The sequence below is a fragment of the Oncorhynchus masou genome, chromosome 32, assembly GCF_036934945.1.
Source record: "Oncorhynchus masou masou isolate Uvic2021 chromosome 32, UVic_Omas_1.1, whole genome shotgun sequence".
Taxonomy (NCBI): Eukaryota; Metazoa; Chordata; class Actinopteri; order Salmoniformes; family Salmonidae; genus Oncorhynchus; species Oncorhynchus masou.
Genome location: NC_088243.1, coordinates 80,021,221 through 80,040,062, shown reverse-complemented (window position 1 = coordinate 80,040,062; position 18,842 = coordinate 80,021,221). Strand labels below are relative to the sequence as shown.

The following is an 18,842-nucleotide window of genomic DNA, read 5'->3' as shown; positions in this document are numbered from 1 at the left end:
TTGATGTATGGTGTGAGAGCAGAGAGAGGGTGAGTTATTGTGTGAGAGCAGAGAGAAGAGAGAGGGGGTGAGTTATTGTGTGAGAGCAGAGAGAAGAGAGAGAGGGGTGAGTTATTGTGTGAGAGCAGAGAGAAGAGAAAGGTGTGAGGTATAGTGATTCTCAGGATTTTGCAACAATCTGTTAGCCCTCTGTTCATCTTCCCATCTGTACATCCTTATCATACCGTAGGATTGAGTTACCCTGAGAAGCAGCTTTCCCTGGTTCGCTGGTCATCGTTTCACTGACAGGGCTGTTTCTGTCCTACCTGTGTGTTTTAGGAGGGTCATTTTTCAATGGAGGCTTGATGTCGTTAACCATCTTTTACAAAGATTTGTTGAGACAGATAACTCCCTTACAACACTAGCCAGCCAGGCTGTTTTTTTATTTCTGAGTTAAAAAGAGTAAGACGATGACACATCAGAGAAAGTTTTGCTGTATTTTATTATTCTTATCAAAAACAAACATCAGACCAATGTTGGTATAAGCCATACCAGACCTGGGTTCAAATGCTATTTAAGGTATTTCAATTACTTTTCAATACATTTCAAAACAAGTATTCAGATCAAATTTATTTGAAAACAAAAGCAAGTAGCTGAATATTGAAATGTATTTGTAAATACACTTAGAAAGTAGGAAATGCTCAAATACACTTAGAAAGTAGTAGGAAATACTCAAATACACTTAGAAAGTAGAAGGAAATACTAAAATACACTTAGAAAGTAGTAGGAAATACTCAAATACACTTAGAAAGTAGAAGGAAATACTCAAATACACTTAGAAAGTAGTAGGAAATACTCAAATACACTTAGAAAGTAGTAGGAAATACTCAAATACGAGTATATGAAATAAATATTTGAAAATACTTTCAGATTCAATTTGGTTGACTATTTGTTTTTTTTTCACAAATAACCATTCAAATGCTCAATTAAAAGTACTTGTTTTGAGCTGTTTATTTGAAAATACTTAAATACACAGAACAAAATATTTGAATAACAAATACTCAATACACATGTATCTGAACCCAGGTCTGCGCCATCCATCGCAAATCACTATTCTACAATGGCACATGTTGAACAAATGTTTTAGACGCAAGCACTCAGAGACAAAAACACATACATAACCAATAAAATACACACCTTAAATACAAATACAAATATATACAAAATGTCATGACAGTCAGCAATTATAGATTTGTGTGTCATGGCTGACTCTGCTGTTTCCTTGGGAACCAGGCCCTGCTCATCCTGCTGTCACACGCAACTAAGCCCTGCCCTGTCAGCGCTAACGGACTAGTGTGTGTGTGTGTGTGTGTGTGTGTGTGTGTGTGTGTGTGTGTGTATGTGCAGGCAGTTCAGTCTCAGGTAGAAGTCTCTTTCTCACTCTCCTTCTTTCTTTAGTCTCTTCAGACCTCTAGTTGTCTTCTGCCCATCCTTGTCTCCCCCTCTATTAGTCTCTTCAGACCTCTCGTTGTCTTCTGCCCATCCTTGTCTCCCTCTCTATCAGTCTCTTCAGACCTCTCGTTGTCTTCTGCCCATCCTTGTCTCCCTCTCTATCAGTCTCTTCAGACCTCTGTGCCTTCCCGTGGGTATAGGATGCTTGCTGAGCCCAAGCCAGGGTAGAAATGCCCATTGAACTGGCTGAGGATGGGGCTGCTGTAACCCAGGGAGGAGTGGGTGGGCGAGGAGGAGAGGCCAGGAGGAGGCGGTAGCTGGGAAGCCCACTCCGAAGCACCTGAGCTAGGGCAGTAACTACCAAAACTCCCAGGCTGTGTAGGCCTCTGGGTCCCGTCCAGGGTAAGGGTTATGGGCAGGGCATGGTTCAGCGAATCTCCTCCGATTACATTGGCTCCCCCAGACGCCACTCCAGACATCTCAGACAGGAAGCTGCTCAGGCAAGGGGCGGTACCTGAGGAGGAAGGGGAGGGGATTCTCTCTGGCGTGGGGGACATGTCGATCCCATGGTTGCTGGGGGGTTGGGGACTCCCCCGGTCATTGGGATCACCGGTCTCCAGCCCTACTGACTCCCCCTCTCCTCCAGACAGCAAATCAGACTTCCTCTTCCTCTTACGACGGAAGTTTCCATTGTCAAACATCTTCTCACAGTTTGGGTCTAGTGTCCAGTAGTTACCCTTACCTGGAAGAGAGAGAGTGAGGGAAAGAGAGGGGGGTAGATTAGAATGTGTTTGGGGTTGACACATGGACTACTGACTGCATTATCTACTATCATTACTAAACACAGTTAATCTATCATTTTATCACACGACTTTTACACACTCTAAAGACAAGCCATTCTATCACTAGACTGTTACACACTCTAAAGACAAGCTGTTCTGTCACTAGACTGTTACACACTCTAAAGACAAGCCATTCTATCACTAGACTGTTACACACTCTAAAGACAAGCCATTCTATCACTAGACTGTTACACACTCTAAAGACAAGCCATTCTATCACTAGACTGTTACACACTCTAAAGACAAGCCATTCTATCACTAGACTGTTACACACTCTAAAGACAAGCCATTCTATCACTAGACTGTTACACACTCTAAAGACAAGCCATTCTATCACTAGACTGTTACACACTCTAAAGACGTTCCATCACTAGACTGTTACACACTCTAAAGACAAGCTGTTTGATCACTAGACTGTTACACACTCTAAAGACAAGCCATTCTATCACTAGACTGTTACACACTCTAAAGACAAGCCATTCTATCACTAGACTGTTACACACTCTAAAGACAAGCCATCACTAGACTGTTACACACTCTAAAGACAAGCTGTTCTGTCACTAGACTGTTACACACTCTAAAGACAAGCCATTCTATCACTAGACTGTTACACACTCTAAAGACAAGCCATTCTATCACTAGACTGTTACACACTCTAAAGACAAGCTGTTCTATCACTAGACTGTTACACACTCTAAAGACAAGCCATTCTATCACTAGACTGTTACACACTCTAAAGACAAGCCATTCTATCACTAGACTGTTACACACTCTAAAGACAAGCCATTCTATCACTAGACTGTTACACACTCTAAAGACGTTCCATCACTAGACTGTTACACACTCTAAAGACAAGCTGTTTGATCACTAGACTGTTACACACTCTAAAGACAAGCCATTCTATCACTAGACTGTTACACACTCTAAAGACAAGCCATTCTATCACTAGACTGTTACACACTCTAAAGACGTTCCATCACTAGACTGTTACACACTCTAAAGACAAGCTGTTTGATCACTAGACTGTTACACACTCTAAAGACAAGCCATTCTATCACTAGACTGTTACACACTCTAAAGACAAGCCATTCTATCACTAGACTGTTACACACTCTAAAGACAAGCCATCACTAGACTGTTACACACTCTAAAGACAAGCTGTTTGATCACTAGACTGTTACACACTCTAAAGACAAGCCATTCTATCACTAGACTGTTACACACTCTAAAGACAAGCCATTCTATCACTAGACTGTTACACACTCTAAAGACAAGCCATCACTAGACTGTTACACACTCTAAAGTCAAGCTGTTTGATCACTAGACTGTTACACACTCTAAAGACAAGCCATTCTATCACTAGACTGTTACACACTCTAAAGACAAGCCATTCTATCACTAGACTGTTACACACTCTAAAGACAAGCTGTTCTATCACTAGACTGTTACACACTCTAAAGACAAGCTGTTCTATCACTAGACTGTTACACACTCTAAAGACAAGCTGTTCTATCACTAGACTGTTACACACTCTAAAGACAAGCCATTCTATCACTAGACTGTTACACACTCTAAAGACAAGCTGTTCTGTCACTAGACTGTTACACACTCTAAAGACAAGCCTTTCTATCACTAGACTGTTACACACTCTAAAGACAAGCCATTCTATCACTAGACTGTTACACACTCTAAAGACAAGCTGTTCTATCACTAGACTGTTACACACTCTAAAGACAAGCCATTCTATCACTAGACTGTTACACACTCTAAAGACAAGCCATTCTATCACTAGACTGTTACACACTCTAAAGACAAGCCATTCTATCACTAGACTGTTACACACTCTAAAGACGTTCCATCACTAGACTGTTACACACTCTAAAGACAAGCTGTTTGATCACTAGACTGTTACACACTCTAAAGACAAGCCATTCTATCACTAGACTGTTACACACTCTAAAGACAAGCCATTCTATCACTAGACTGTTACACACTCTAAAGACGTTCCATCACTAGACTGTTACACACTCTAAAGACAAGCTGTTTGATCACTAGACTGTTACACACTCTAAAGACAAGCCATTCTATCACTAGACTGTTACACACTCTAAAGACAAGCCATCACTAGACTGTTACACACTCTAAAGACAAGCTGTTTGATCACTAGACTGTTACACACTCTAAAGACAAGCCATTCTATCACTAGACTGTTACACACTCTAAAGACGTTCCATCACTAGACTGTTACACACTCTAAAGACAAGCTGTTTGATCACTAGACTGTTACACACTCTAAAGACAAGCCATTCTATCACTAGACTGTTACACACTCTAAAGACAAGCTGTTCTATCACTAGACTGTTACACACTCTAAAGACAAGCCATTCTATCACTAGACTGTTACACACTCTAAAGACAAGCTGTTCTATCACTAGACTGTTACACACTCTAAAGACAAGCCATTCTATCACTAGACTGTTACACACTCTAAAGACAAGCCATTCTATCACTAGACTGTTACACACTCTAAAGACAAGCCATTCTATCACTAGACTGTTACACACTCTAAAGACGTTCCATCACTAGACTGTTACACACTCTAAAGACAAGCTGTTTGATCACTAGACTGTTACACACTCTAAAGACGTTCCATCACTAGACTGTTACACACTCTAAAGACAAGCTGTTTGATCACTAGACTGTTACACACTCTAAAGACAAGCCATTCTATCACTAGACTGTTACACACTCTAAAGACAAGCCATCACTAGACTGTTACACACTCTAAAGACAAGCTGTTTGATCACTAGACTGTTACACACTCTAAAGACAAGCCATTCTATCACTAGACTGTTACACACTCTAAAGACGTTCCATCACTAGACTGTTACACACTCTAAAGACAAGCTGTTTGATCACTAGACTGTTACACACTCTAAAGACAAGCCATTCTATCACTAGACTGTTACACACTCTAAAGACAAGCCATTCTATCACTAGACTGTTACACACTCTAAAGACAAGCCATTCTATCACTAGACTGTTACACACTCTAAAGACAAGCTGTTCTATCACTAGACTGTTACAAACTCTAAAGACAAGCCATTCTATCACTAGACTGTTACACACTCTAAAGACAAGCCATTCTATCACTAGACTGTTACACACTCTAAAGACAAGCCATTCTATCACTAGACTGTTACACACTCTAAAGACAAGCCATTCTATCACTAGACTGTTACACACTCTAAAGACAAGCCATTCTATCACTAGACTGTTACACACTCTAAAGACAAGCCATCACTAGACTGTTACACACTCTAAAGACAAGCTGATTGATCACTAGACTGTTACACACTCTAAAGACAAGCCATTCTATCACTAGACTGTTACACACTCTAAAGACGTTCCATCACTAGACTGTTACACACTCTAAAGACAAGCTGTTTGATCACTAGACTGTTACACACTCTAAAGACAAGCCATTCTATCACTAGACTGTTACACACTCTAAAGACAAGCCATTCTATCACTAGACTGTTACACACTCTAAAGACAAGCCATTCTATCACTAGACTGTTACACACTCTAAAGACAAGCTGTTCTATCACTAGACTGTTACACACTCTAAAGACAAGCCATTCTATCACTAGACTGTTACACACTCTAAAGACAAGCCATTCTATCACTAGACTGTTACACACTCTAAAGACAAGCCATTCTATCACTAGACTGTTACACACTCTAAAGACAAGCCATTCTATCACTAGACTGTTACACACTCTAAAGACAAGCCATTCTATCACTAGCCTGTTACACACTCTAAAGACAAGCCATTCTATCACTAGACTGTTACACACTCTAAAGACGTTCCATCGCTAGACTGTTACACACTCTAAAGACAAGCTGTTTGATCACTAGACTGTTACACACTCTAAAGACAAGCTGTTCCATCACTAGACTGTTACACACTCTAAAGACAAGCCATTCTATCACTAGACTGTTACATACTCTAAAGACAAGCCATTCTATCACTAGACTGTTACACACTCTAAAGACAAGCTGTTCTGTCACTAGACTGTTACACACTCTAAAGACAAGCTGTTCTATCACTAGACTGTTACACACTCTAAAGACAAGCTGTTCTATCACTAGACTGTTACACACTCTAAAGACAAGCCATTCTATCACTAGACTGTTACACACTCTAAAGACAAGCTGTTCTACCACTAGACTGTTACACACTCTAAAGACAAGCCATTCTATCACTAGACTGTTACACACTCTAAAGACAAGCCATTCTATCACTAGACTGTTACACACTCTAAAGACAAGCCATTCTATCACTAGACTGTTACACACTCTAAAGACAAGTTACAATGGCTACTTAAAGTCGAGACACATCACAACAAAAGTAGAATTTTGACTTTACTGAAGATTAACTGCAGATTCACATTTTTCTGTCAAGACAGATTTGGTTCTGGGTGCCAAGGTTAGATTCAAAATGAATAATTCAACCATCAAGTACTGTCATACCTTAGATTGATTGGTTATTTTATTTTGTGGGCTTTTTGTAAAACAAACACATAATGTAGTTCGTCTTACCAGGATCGTCCTCGTCTCTGGGGACCTTCTTGAAGCAGTCGTTAAGTGACAGGTTGTGCCTGATGGAGTTCTGCCAGCCAGCCTTGCTCTTGTTGTAGAAGGGGAAGTTATCGGCCACGTACTGGTAGATCTGACTCAGGGTCAGCCGCCGCTCCGGGGCGCCGTGGATCGCCATGGCGATGAGGGCAGAGTAGGAGTAGGGCGGGCGTACCAGCTTCATCAGGTCTTCCTGTGAGGGCAGAGAGAACCAGCTCAGCTCCCCCCCAGGGACCCCCGCCCCGCTGGACCCCAGGTAGGGCCTCTGCATTCCATAGTGCTGGGGAACGAAGGGGGGCCCCGGGTTACCCGGAGGCCCGGCAGTGGCCAGGTAAGGGGGAGCGTTGATGCCGGATCCGTTGAACCACAGGTAAGGGTTGGGGGAGGAGGTGCTGTAGTCGTAGGAGGTGTCGGGGGTGCGCTGGGGGCTGGGGAGCGATGGCGGAGGATAGTAGCAGTCACTGTACATGCTGAGTTCTGGAGGTTCCTGGCCCAAGCTGGGGAACTGGGGGCCACAGCAAGGAGGAGACTGGCCCTGAGGTTCGAACGACGCCATGGTCAGAATCTCTTGCCTCTCTCTCACCTGTGTTGTTCTGGTCCTTGGAAGATTATGACTGTTTCAGTGTCTGAGTTCTGCCCACGGGGTCTCTCTCTTTCTCTCTCGTCTGTCGCTCACTCTCCTTGTGTGTGTGTGTGTGTGTGTGTGTGTCTCTCTCTCTCTCTCTCTCTCTCTCTCTCTCTCTCTCTCTCCATCTACCTCTACCTGTTTACTCTTTGCCCTCGCTCTGTCAGCACTGTCAACTGTTGCACAGGTTTTATCTGTTTCCCTGGCAACACCCGTTTCTCCTGATTGGTTGTTTAGCCAGGTGAGGATTCTGACAGGAGTGTCTGTCAACCAGTTTCTTCAGGCTCCAAAGGAATATACACCCATATTCTTAGTAAGCGTTTCATTCCATTTTTGTGTTGTGAAGAAAATAAAAAAAATTGAATTAAATATACATTTCTTGAAACGTGTATGATTGCTGATAATCGGCCTATACAATTTCCAAATGCCTGTTCACTGAACTTAAATAGTTGGCTAGTTTGCTATTGAATTCTAGAGCCCGCGTTGATGGGGAACATTATAAATATGTCTTTCTTCTCTCCCTCAAATGTGTCTGTTGTTGCCATAACTTTGTAAAGTGTATTTTTGGCATTTCAGTCACATGAAAGGGTAGTGGTTCAGCCGTAACTTTGTTGCTTTGTTAGAACCTGGCGCCTCCGTGTGGGGAAAAGTAAAATGTGGTAGCACCCAGTAAAATGTGATAGCACCCAGTAAAATGTGGTAGCACACAGTAAAATGTGATAGCACCCAGTAATATGTGATAGCACCCAGTAAAATGTGGTAGCACCCAGTAAAATGTGGTAGCACCCAGTAATATGTGGTAGCACCCAGTAAAATGTGGTAGCACCCAGTAAAATGTGGTAGCACCCAGTAAAATGTGGTAGCACCCAGTAAAATGTGATACCACCCAGTAAAATGTGGTAGCACCCAGTAAAATGTGGTAGCACCCAGTAAAATGTGATACCACCCAGTAAAATGTGGTCGCACCCAGTAAAATGTGGTAGCACCCAGTAAAATGTGATACCACCCAGTAAAATGTGGTCGCACCCAGTAAAATGTGGTCGCACCCAGTAAAATGTGGTAGCACTCAGTAAAATGTGGTCGCACCCAGTAAAATGTGACAGCACCCAGTAAAATGTGATAGCACCCAGTAAAATGTGGTAGCACCCAGTAAAATGTGATACCACCCAGTAAAATGTGATAGCACCCAGTAAAATGTGGTAGCACCCAGTAAAATGTGATACCACCCAGTAAAATGTGGTAGCACCCAGTAAAATGTGATAGCACCCAGTAAAATGTGGTAGCACCCAGTAAAATGTGGTAGCACCCAGTAAAATGTGATACCACCCAGTAAAATGTGGTAGCACCCAGTAAAATGTGATAGCACCCAGTAAAATGTGGTAGCACCCAGTAAAATGTGGTAGCACCCAGTAAAATGTGGTAGCACCCAGTAAAATGTGGTAGCACCCAGTAAAATGTGATACCACCCAGTAAAATGTGGTAGCACCCAGTAAAATGTGATAGCACCCAGTAAAATGTGATACCACCCAGTAAAATGTGATAGCACCCAGTAAAATGTGGTAGCACCCAGTAAAATGTGATAGCACCCAGTAAAAGGTGGTAGCACCCAGTAAAATGTGGTCGCACCCAGTAAAATGTGGTAGCACCCAGTAAAATGTGATAGCACCCAGTAAAATGTGGTAGCACCCAGTAAAATGTGGTTGCACCCAGTAAAATGTGATAGCACCGAGTAAAATGTGGTAGCACTCAGTCAAATGTGGTAGCACCCAGTAAAATGTGTTAGCACCCAGTAAAATGTGGTAGCACCCAGTAAAATGTGATAGCACCCAGTAAAATGTGGTAGCACTCAGTAAAATGTGTTAGCACCCAGTAAAATGTGGTCCACACAGCACGAGGTAGCACGTTTGTTCCTCAGTGTGGGAGAGCATCCAGAGCACAAGGCCGCTAGATAACGACCCAATATCGTTCACTTGTAAATATTTTTTTTTAAATAAGAAGGTGCCTATTTAATTAAAGTACTCAAAGGTTTGTTATTTTATCCAAGATTGACAAGCTCACTGACTTCATATTTAGTTTACTTTAGATACATTTGGAATGGTTGGCCTTGCCAGCCAACGGAACTGACGTCAGCTAACGGCTACGTAACGTTGCACCTGTCAATCAAAGTTATTCAAAAATATATATGTTTGAAGTTTATACATTTAAGCTTAAGCACATCCTTGTGTTGTACCAGGTTGCTGTTTATCCATTGATTATGCTATGTTTCTGAAACATTTTCAGTGTGCTTAAGTTCTGCTTGGTTTTGGTGAGATATTAATTTATGATTCAAATCTTCAAATGAATATCGCACGTTTATAGATGGCGGAATCTCCGGCTTCATCTGGCGACAATCAAAATGACTGTGGCAAAAATATTATGGAGTTGAACAAAGGTTTAGAGAGGATGATCGAAGACATGGAAAATCAATCAGGTATGTTGTCGTATTATGGTAATCGCTACCATTTGAATGTTGTAGGCTGTTTAATTTTCTAATATTTTTACATCTAGATTTTCTGTATAATAATGTATGTAGCTGTTATTTTCAGAAAGAATAAAGGAAAATAGTTAGTAGCAAAAATAATGTTACTTTACTTGTGGCTCGATCACATAGACAGGGTTTTGCGCAAAATGTGCGCAACATAAATTCAACATTCTCGTTCTGCTACGATTTCTGTCAAGCCGTCTACGCATACAGTTTGACTTACTGTCACAGTTCAATAATGCCAACGTTTGCACCACACAGATCGCACTGCAGCTGCCTCTGCAATGCAATGCTGCAGGGCAAACGCAGTGTTCCATTGGAAATGAATGTTCTTCTGGTGTGCCCAAAATGCAATGACACAGTAGGTGTGATCGAGGTGTTAGACTTAAACCCTAACTTCTTATCTCCTTATAATCCATTTACTACCCACTCTATACTATTCCATTTAGAAAAGTTAATGGGTGTAATTCATTCTAAATTCTGCCTTGTTTTTTTAAAGTCATACTCAGTATGAACCCACTTCTGACACTGGCAGCCATGTCCCTCTTGTCTCGCCTGTGGTTTCTCAGTGCAGTTGGATGACCTATGACCTGGTGGTGCAGCGGACCAGTCCTGATCCAGAGATGCATGATTCACTAGGAATGTCTGATGTTCTGACCTTTATTCAAATGAATATATCAGGCTACTATATGGATTTCTATGTGAATCAGTGACCATGCAGGTTGACATGACTATGTTGTACTGACTGAATGTAATCTAGTTGACTGTGTGGTGTTTCAGATGGAGAGAAGAGAGAGGAGAACAGAACAGGGTGACTACTGTTGCACTGACTGAATGTAATCTAGTTGACTGGGGCTTCAGATGGAGAGAAGAGAGAGGAGAACAGAACAGGGTGACTACTGATCTGGACCACATTCTGAAGGGGCTGGACTCCATGTCTGAGTGTCTGGACAGACTGGCATGTAGATATGTCTGTAGGGCTCTGGTCAACAGTCGTGCACTATTGGAATAGGGTGTAATTTGGAACTCAATCAGCGTTCTAATGTGTAGATACTATGCAAATCGAGTAATGAAACTGTTGTGTTAACTCTGAAATGCGTCCTCCTGCGCGTCCAAAATATAATTTCGACCCGCTAGCCAACGAACCGCTGTGCAATTCAACCATGATGTTCAGATGTTCACCGTGTCAGAATCTGGCATGTGGCTTATCGATGGCCTTTGGATAGGATGGGCCCCCAGTTGACGTGTTAGATATGGGGAGATGTGTCTAGGCTATGACAGGCAGACTGATTATGAGATGATTAGATGTGAAGACATGAAGCTGTGTCTCTGCCAAGGGAGACGGATAGTTGGCAAACAAGCGTTCATCACTACAACAGTGAGGCTATGTCCCAAAAAGGCACCCTATTCCCTACATAGTGCACTAGTTTTGACCAGAGACATATGGAGCCTGGTCAAAAGTAGGGCAGTGTATAGGGAATAGTGTACCAATTGGGACACATAATAATATGACATCTTAATCTCAGAGATTATCATCTGTATCTTATTATACATAATGAACTGGTAGACATTTCCCCTCTTGATTCTCTTATGGGGTTTCTTGTTTGTTTCCTATAAGAAGAAAATCATTGAACTCTCCTTTTGTATTGGATTGGATTTAGTTTGAACAGGGATATATTAGATGTTCTTCTGTTGTGTATCTCAGGTCGGACCCAGCTGAGACAGTGTGACCTGATCGTGTGCTTCAGACACCCAGAAAAGATGGCCTCTCTGAACAGAGTGGAACAGGGGCTGACCTGGCCCAAGCCTGGACCTCAGGCTGAGGAGTGAGGGAGGAGAGGAGAAGGAGAGGATGAACATGGCGAAGTAAAGGTAAATAATATATAGAGGAGGAAGAAGAGGAGGAGGTAGAAGAAGAAGAAGAGGAAGAGGAAGAATAGGAGGATGAAGAAGAGGGGGAGGTAGAAGAAGAAGAAGAAGAAGAGGAGGAAGAATAGGAGGATGAAGAAGAGGGGGAGGTAGAAGAAGAAGAAGAAGAAGAGGAGGAAGAATAGGAGGATGAAGAAGAGGGGGAGGTAGAAGAAGAAGAAGAAGAAGAGGAGGAAGAATAGGAGGATGAAGAAGAGGGGGAGGTACAAGTAGAAGAGGAGGAAGAAGAAGAGGGGGAGGAAGAGGAGGAGGTAGATGAGGAGGGGGAGGAAGAGGTAGAAGAGGAAGGGGAGAAAGAGGAGGAGGTAGATGAGGAGGGGGAGGAAAAGGTAGAAGAGGAGGGGGAGAAAGAGGAGGAGGTAGATGAGGAGGGGGAGGTAGAAGTGGAGGGGAGAAAGATGAGGAGGTAGAAGAGGAGTAGGAAGAGGGGGAGGAAGATGAAGAAGAGGGGGAAGTCAAGGAGGAGGGGGAGGAAGAGGAGGAGGAAAAGGGGGGGTAGAAGAGGAGGGGGATGTAGAAGAGGAGTGGGAGGAAAAGGAGGAGGAAGAAGGAGAAAATGGAAATGTGAAGAAGGAGAAGATTAAGAGAAGATGAGAGTGGAGTTAGTGGGTGGGTTATGAAACTGGATAGGCTCAACAGGAAATAGTCCAAACATACATTTATTTTATTTTACCTTTATTCTCTGAGTTTAATGATCAAAACTGGAAAATGATCGATCAAGATCAGTGTAATGTATACAACTTCACTACATTTAACTTGATGTGCAACTTCAAACATTAACCTTATAACATAAAAATAAACCTTCAACTGTGAATTGAATACTGCACAATAAAAGCTACTTTATGTCATATTTTTTTAAATTGTGCATCTCCCTACCACACACACACACTGTGTCTCCTGCACTGCTGCTTCTGGTCAGAGAGGTGCAGGGTGCAGCAGGCAGCACTGGCTCTGTGCTCCAGGTTCTCTCTCCATGTTTATGAGCAGCAGAGGTGTGTGTGTGTGTGGTCTATCATCTCCTTCACTCCTGGAAAACTGCTGCAGCATAGAATGGAAAGGCCCATTGGTTAGTTTATGATGTGTTAAGGCATCAAGTGGGTGGTGTTTCTCCTTGCACAGCCAATAAACCCTACAGCCTCGCCCCAGATCTGTTTGTAAAGTCTACGATCCTTTAGATAAAAGTGCCTGAAAGATAGACCAATGTTTAATTGCATTTGTATGCTAACACGGAACCCAAACCGGCTGCGCCATTGTGCGCTATCGTTCATACATTTATTTTGTCCCCCCACACCAAACGTGATCACGACACGCAGGGTAATATATCAAAACAAACTCTGAACCAATTACATTAATTTGGGGACAGGTCGAAAAGCATTAAACATGTATGGCAATTTAGCTAGCTAGCTTGCACTTGCTAGCTAATTTGTCCTATTTAGCTAGTTTGCTGTTGCTAGGACATAAACATTGAGTTGTTATTTTACCTGAAATGCACAAGGTCCTCTACTCCGAAAATGAATCCACACATAAAAAGGCCAACTGAATCGTTTCTAGTCATCTCTCCTCCTTCCAGGCTTTTTCATCTTCGAACTTGTATGATGATCGGCATCTAAACTTAGTATTACCACGTCAACCGGCAAAACAGTGTCTTTCGTTCACCCACGTGGGTATAACCAATGAGGAGATGGCATGTGGGTACCAGCTTCTATAAACCAATGAGGAGATGGGAGCGGTAGGACTTTCAGTGCGATCTGTGTCAGAAATAGAATGGAGTTCTATTTTAGCCCTTGGCATCGCAGATGCTTGTTGGCGCGTGCGAGCAGTGTGGGTACAATAGTTGACTAACATGGATTTGTAAATGTATTTTGAGACGCATGCGACGCGACGTGTCCTTCTGGTCAGCATGTTAGCTGAACAGTCTTGAATTCCCTGGGCTGGTCTCGTGGTAATGACGCAGCCTCCATCAGTCTCGGTATTGGTTCAAATCCCACCTCATGCTCTTTCACAAGACCTCTATCTTTTCCCACAGTCATCCTCTCACTATCTGTTCAATAAAATCATTTCAAAAAAAGAAGTTGAATTCTTGTTTGTGAGGGAATCCCTTGACGGAGCAGAGAGGAGGCTGTTTGTTTACCTCGCTACCCATGAGACTGGTGCCCAGGTGTTATATGTTGCCTTGGTGACGTATCTGAATGTTGTAGACCTTGCCTTGGTTCAGCACCAAGAGGGTGTAGGACTGCTCAGAACAGCCTTGGAACTGACCCTCACCAGAAACACTCCATTATGAAACACACACAGCTACATTGATACACACACTGTGTGTGTGTGTGTGTGTGTGTGTGTGTGTGTGTGTGTGTGTGTGTGTGTGTGTGTGTGTGTGTGTGTGTGTGTGTGTGTGTGTGTGTGTGTGTGTGTGTGTGTGTCAGAGCAGGATGGTGGGAAGAGCTATAGAAGGAGGGGCTCATTGTTAAGACTGGACTGGAATGGTCCTACATCAAACATATGGAAACCAAATGTTTAACTCTGTTCCATTCATATCATTACAACGAGCCTGTCCTCTTATAGTTCCTCCCACCAGTCTAGTCTGGTGTTTGCGTGTGCATATGTTTGTGTGTCAGTGAGGAACACCAGGGGAGGGGGGTTCCTGACCTTGTTTACTCGACTCTGGTCACCAGTCTTCTGAACTTTATCCCACTTTATTTGGGTGTGTTTGGTAGGTTTTGTAATAGAACTACATAGAAAGCATATAGAATAGTGAACTATAGGATCTCCATAGGTTGTGTATTGTGTGGACCCTAGTGGTCAAACAGGGAAATGCTTCCAACCGTTTTTTTTTCCTTCATTCATTTTTCCCATAGGGAATTTTAGAAATAATGCCTGTGTTTTGTGTAGACTTACCCTGGCGTGACGTTTTGATAACCATTTAAATCTCTCTCGGACAAGGTGACTTTTATCAATATATTTGGCTCTATTTACTCTCAGAATCGAAAACGCTAATTAGCATCAAAGTAGATATCATGCAAGACTACAAATCCCTGCAAGCTTCTGCACATCACCTCTAGCTGACATCTTTGCTAACAGGTATTGTGTCAATTTAAAACGTACACAAGACAGTTCACAGAAATGTAAATGTAAAGAAATTTAGCCAATTTATTCATGACTAAATTTAGCTAACATTAGATATTTAATCCAGAGATTCTTACCTTTGCCGCGATTCGGGAGCGAATTAGGGAAACCCTGCTCTATGGTACAGTATGTAGAGATGATCCTTTCCCAAATGGCTGTCAATGAATGATTCAACAAACACCATTGTAAATACAACCCATATTTATGCTTATTTATTTTCGATTGTGTCCTTTAACCATTTGTACATTGTTAAAACGCTGTATATATATATATATATATATATATATATATATATATATATATATATATATATATATATATATATATATATATATATATGTTTATGTGTATGTATGACATTTGTAATGTCTTTATTGTTTTGAAACTTCTGTATGTGTAATGTTTACTGTTAATTTTTATTGTTTATTTCACTTTTGTATATTATCTACTTCACTTGCTTTGGCAATGTTAACACATGTTTCCCATGCCAATAAAGCCCTTGAATTGAATTGATTCTGCCGCTAAGTGGCGCCAGTGTTCCAGTTTATACTCGTAGCGCCAGAACAGGACAGGCCGGGTTCGATTCTCTCCCTTCTCCCTATGCCTCCCCCTTCGCTAACCTCTGCGCAGTCAGTTCAAATCACACAGAGGGAAAGAGACAACGAGCAGGCGGCAGTGGTTCATTCTGCAGTGGCCATAGCGAAATCTGCCTTCTCTGCAAAGTCCCGAGAGATGTCAACTTGAAACAACAGACTTGATAGCTATTCAGTTGATTGGCTACCACACGAAACATCTATTGCCTGAGAGAATCTGCATGCAAAATATGGTAAGCGCCAATTTGTATTTTCTTGTCTTGCACTTGCAGCAGCTAGAATACACGCTGCTCCCACAACCACAAATGTTTACTAGTTTTCCCTAACAAATAAAGATTGCCGTTTTGAAACTGAAGTAAAAGTGCAGTAACTGCAGTCGACTGTGGTATTTTGGACGCAGTAATTGTAGAAGTAGATTGTTTAAGTGCAGTTATACAGCACTGTCACCGCAGTTACACTGCAAAATGACTGAAGTAAACACAACTGTTATTTTGGACGCAGTATTTGCAGCATACCGCAGTTATAATGCATTCTGCAGTTATACTGTACTCTGATTGCAATCTTTTTTTCGTAAAGGTTGACCTACGTTCTTCTTAAAACTGACGTTATACACCGGTTAGATCACTGGCTAATTGACATACTATTCAGAAGTTTTTGCAGTTAACTTTACCCGCATACCGACGTCCCTGTCGAACATGCACGGGCCGATTAATCTAGTTAATCAAATGTGAAATACACCGCAACCGAGGCTAATCGCCACTGTACAGCAAATATCGCAGAAATTAAAGCTGCAATTTATAACCAGTTAGTTACATGAATACTCCGTTCTCTTTGTTTAACTCATATTCACAACTCACTGCCGTGGCCTGGAATGCGTCGGACCCCCTACTTCATTTGTGGCGTACTCAGTCAACCTGCCAATTTTACAGGATTCCCGACCGGTTTTATTGAGCAAATAGATGAAGGGAGCGAAGTGCAGCCCACGTCCCTCCAGCTTTGTGGACTCGAATCACCTGAAGCCCTGTTGACATTATTGGCACCTGGAAAATGGCAATTTATACATTTGAATATTAATGGTCCGCGTATCATGCTAGAAAAGTAGACGCGTTGCATTTCTGCCAGATAGGTTCCATTTAATGTATTTTTGATGGTCCAACAAAGCAGTTTATTTGAGCCTGACCTCTACAACAACACACCTCCTCTCTGGTGAAGTGTGTGTGTGTGTGTGTGTGTGTGTGTGTGTGTGTGTGTGTGTGTGTGTGTGTGTGTGTGTGTGTGTGTGTGTGTGTGTGTGTGTGTGTGTGTGTGTGTCAGCCTTAGTGTTTTTGGCTCCATTCATCTCCTCTGGCAGCTGTCGGTGGTCTGTTGTTTCCCTGCAGTGTTCAGAGTCAGACTGTGATGTGGTCTGCTGTTAATGTTTGGGTACAATGTGTACACTGCACTCACAGAATACTCTCTCTCTCTCTCGTTCTCTGTATCTTACTTTCCAACTCTATCTCTCTCTCGCTCGCACACACGCTCTCTATCTCAAAAGGCACACAACAGCTATGTTTTCTATTGATTGACAGAACCTGAATATATTGACCTGTAGCTTGGCTGGATAGATAGCTAGCTGAAGGGGTTCTCACTGACAACAAGCCTGGTCATGGTGAGGTAATGAGCTTTGGGAGTAGAGGGCTGAGAGAGTACTGCTGATTGATGGAACACACAAACACACACACACACTGTCAGGTGAGAAGTGACGAACTACGTGCTGTCTCTGGTGGGACTCCTCACTCTCTCCAGAAATGCCTCCCCTGAAGATTTAAGGAGAGACAGCTAGGCGAGACTATGGTTGATATCTCCCTGTCTCTTAGACAGCTATTTGCTCTTGCAAATCTATTGATGAGAAGGGAAAAAAGTTTAACCAGCAAGGTAGCTTATTAAAGGCACAGCTTGTAATTTCAATACACTGTTACTTTAGTCATGAAATGAAAGGGGCAATCCGGGATTCGGGGAAGAAAAGAACAGCCACCCTCCACTTGTTTTGATAAACAGCTGAGGGAAGGGGCTTTAGTTTTATTATGTAGTATTAGTTTTCAATTTACACACAATACCCTAGACTCAGTACTTTGTTGAAGCACCTTTGGCAGCGATTACAGCCTTGATTCTTCTTGGGTATGATGCTACAAGCTCTCAGCACAACAGCAGTACCACTAGCTGTCCCTCTCCTCTCAGCACAGCAGCAGTACCACTAGCTGTCCCTCTCCTCTCAGCACAGCAGCAGTACCACTAGCTGTCCCTCTCCTCTCAGCACAGCAGCAGTACCACTAGCTGTCCCTCTCCTCTCAGCACAGCAGCAGTACCACTAGCTGTCCCTCTCCTCTCAGCACAGCAGCAGTACCACTAGCTGTCCCTCTCCTCTCAGCACAGCAGCAGTACCACTAGCTGTCCCTCTCCTCTCAGCACAACAGCAGTACCACTAGCTGTCCCTCTCCTCTCAGCACAGCAACAGTACCACTAGCTGTCCCTCTCCTCTCAGCACAGCAGCAGTACCACTAGCTGTCCCTCTCCTCTCAGCACAACAGCAGTACCACTAGCTGTCCTCTCCTCTCAGCACAGCAGCAGTACCACTAGCTGTCCCTCTCCTCTCAGCACAGCAGCAGTACCACTAGCTGTCCCTCTCCTCTCAGCACAGCAGCAGTACCACTAGCTGTCCCTCTCCTCTCAGCACAGCAGCAGTACCACTAGCTGTCCCTCTCCTCTCAGCACAGCAGCAGTACCACTAGCTGTCCCTCTCCTCTCAGCACAACAGCAGTACCACTAGCTGTCCCTCTCCTCTCAGCACAGCAGCAGTACCACTAGCTGTCCCTCTCCTCTCAGCACAGCAGGAGTACCACTAGCTGTCCCTCTCCTCTCAGCACAGCAGCAGTACCACTAGCTGTCCCTCTCCTCTCAGCACAGCAGCAGTACCACTAGCTGTCCCTCTCCTCTCAGCACAGCAGCAGTACCACTAGCTGTCCCTCTCCTCTCAGCACAGCAGCAGTACCACTAGCTGTCCCTCTCCTCTCAGCACAGCAGCAGTACCACTAGCTATCCCTCTCCTCTCAGCACAGCACAGCAGCAGTACCACTAGCTATCCCTCTCCTCTCAGCACA

General features: G+C 43.0%; 2 protein-coding genes across 2 annotated transcripts in view; one reads left to right on the top strand and one right to left on the bottom strand.

Annotated features, from left to right (window-relative positions):
* Nucleotides 1–462: 462 nt before the first annotated feature.
* LOC135526661 (forkhead box protein I3-B-like) lies at nt 463–7,710 on the bottom strand. The gene is made up of 2 exons (XM_064955199.1): nt 6,879–7,710; nt 463–2,173 (listed from the first exon to the last, which is right to left on the bottom strand). Exons 1-2 carry the CDS (start codon nt 7,468–7,470, stop codon nt 1,602–1,604), a joined length of 1,164 nt encoding a protein of 387 aa, XP_064811271.1. The 5' UTR covers nt 7,471–7,710; the 3' UTR covers nt 463–1,601.
* An 8,041-nt stretch (nt 7,711–15,751) lies between these two features.
* LOC135526660 (NEDD4-binding protein 3-A-like) overlaps nt 15,752–18,842 on the top strand; it is a 64,909-nt gene continuing 61,818 nt past the window's right edge. Inside the window, exon 1 of the mRNA XM_064955197.1 lies at nt 15,752–15,938. The gene's annotated coding sequence lies outside the window, so the exon portion shown is untranslated. The remainder of the gene's footprint in view (nt 15,939–18,842) is intronic.

Coding starts and splice junctions, on each gene's coding strand:
- LOC135526661 (XM_064955199.1), bottom strand. CDS start 7,470: ATGGCGTCGTTCGAACCTCAGGGCCAGTCTCCTCCTTGCTGTGGCCCC. Junction 2,174..6,878: donor CAGAGACGAGGACGATCCTG/GTAAGACGAACT, acceptor TCTCTCTTCCAG/GTAAGGGTAACTACTGGACA.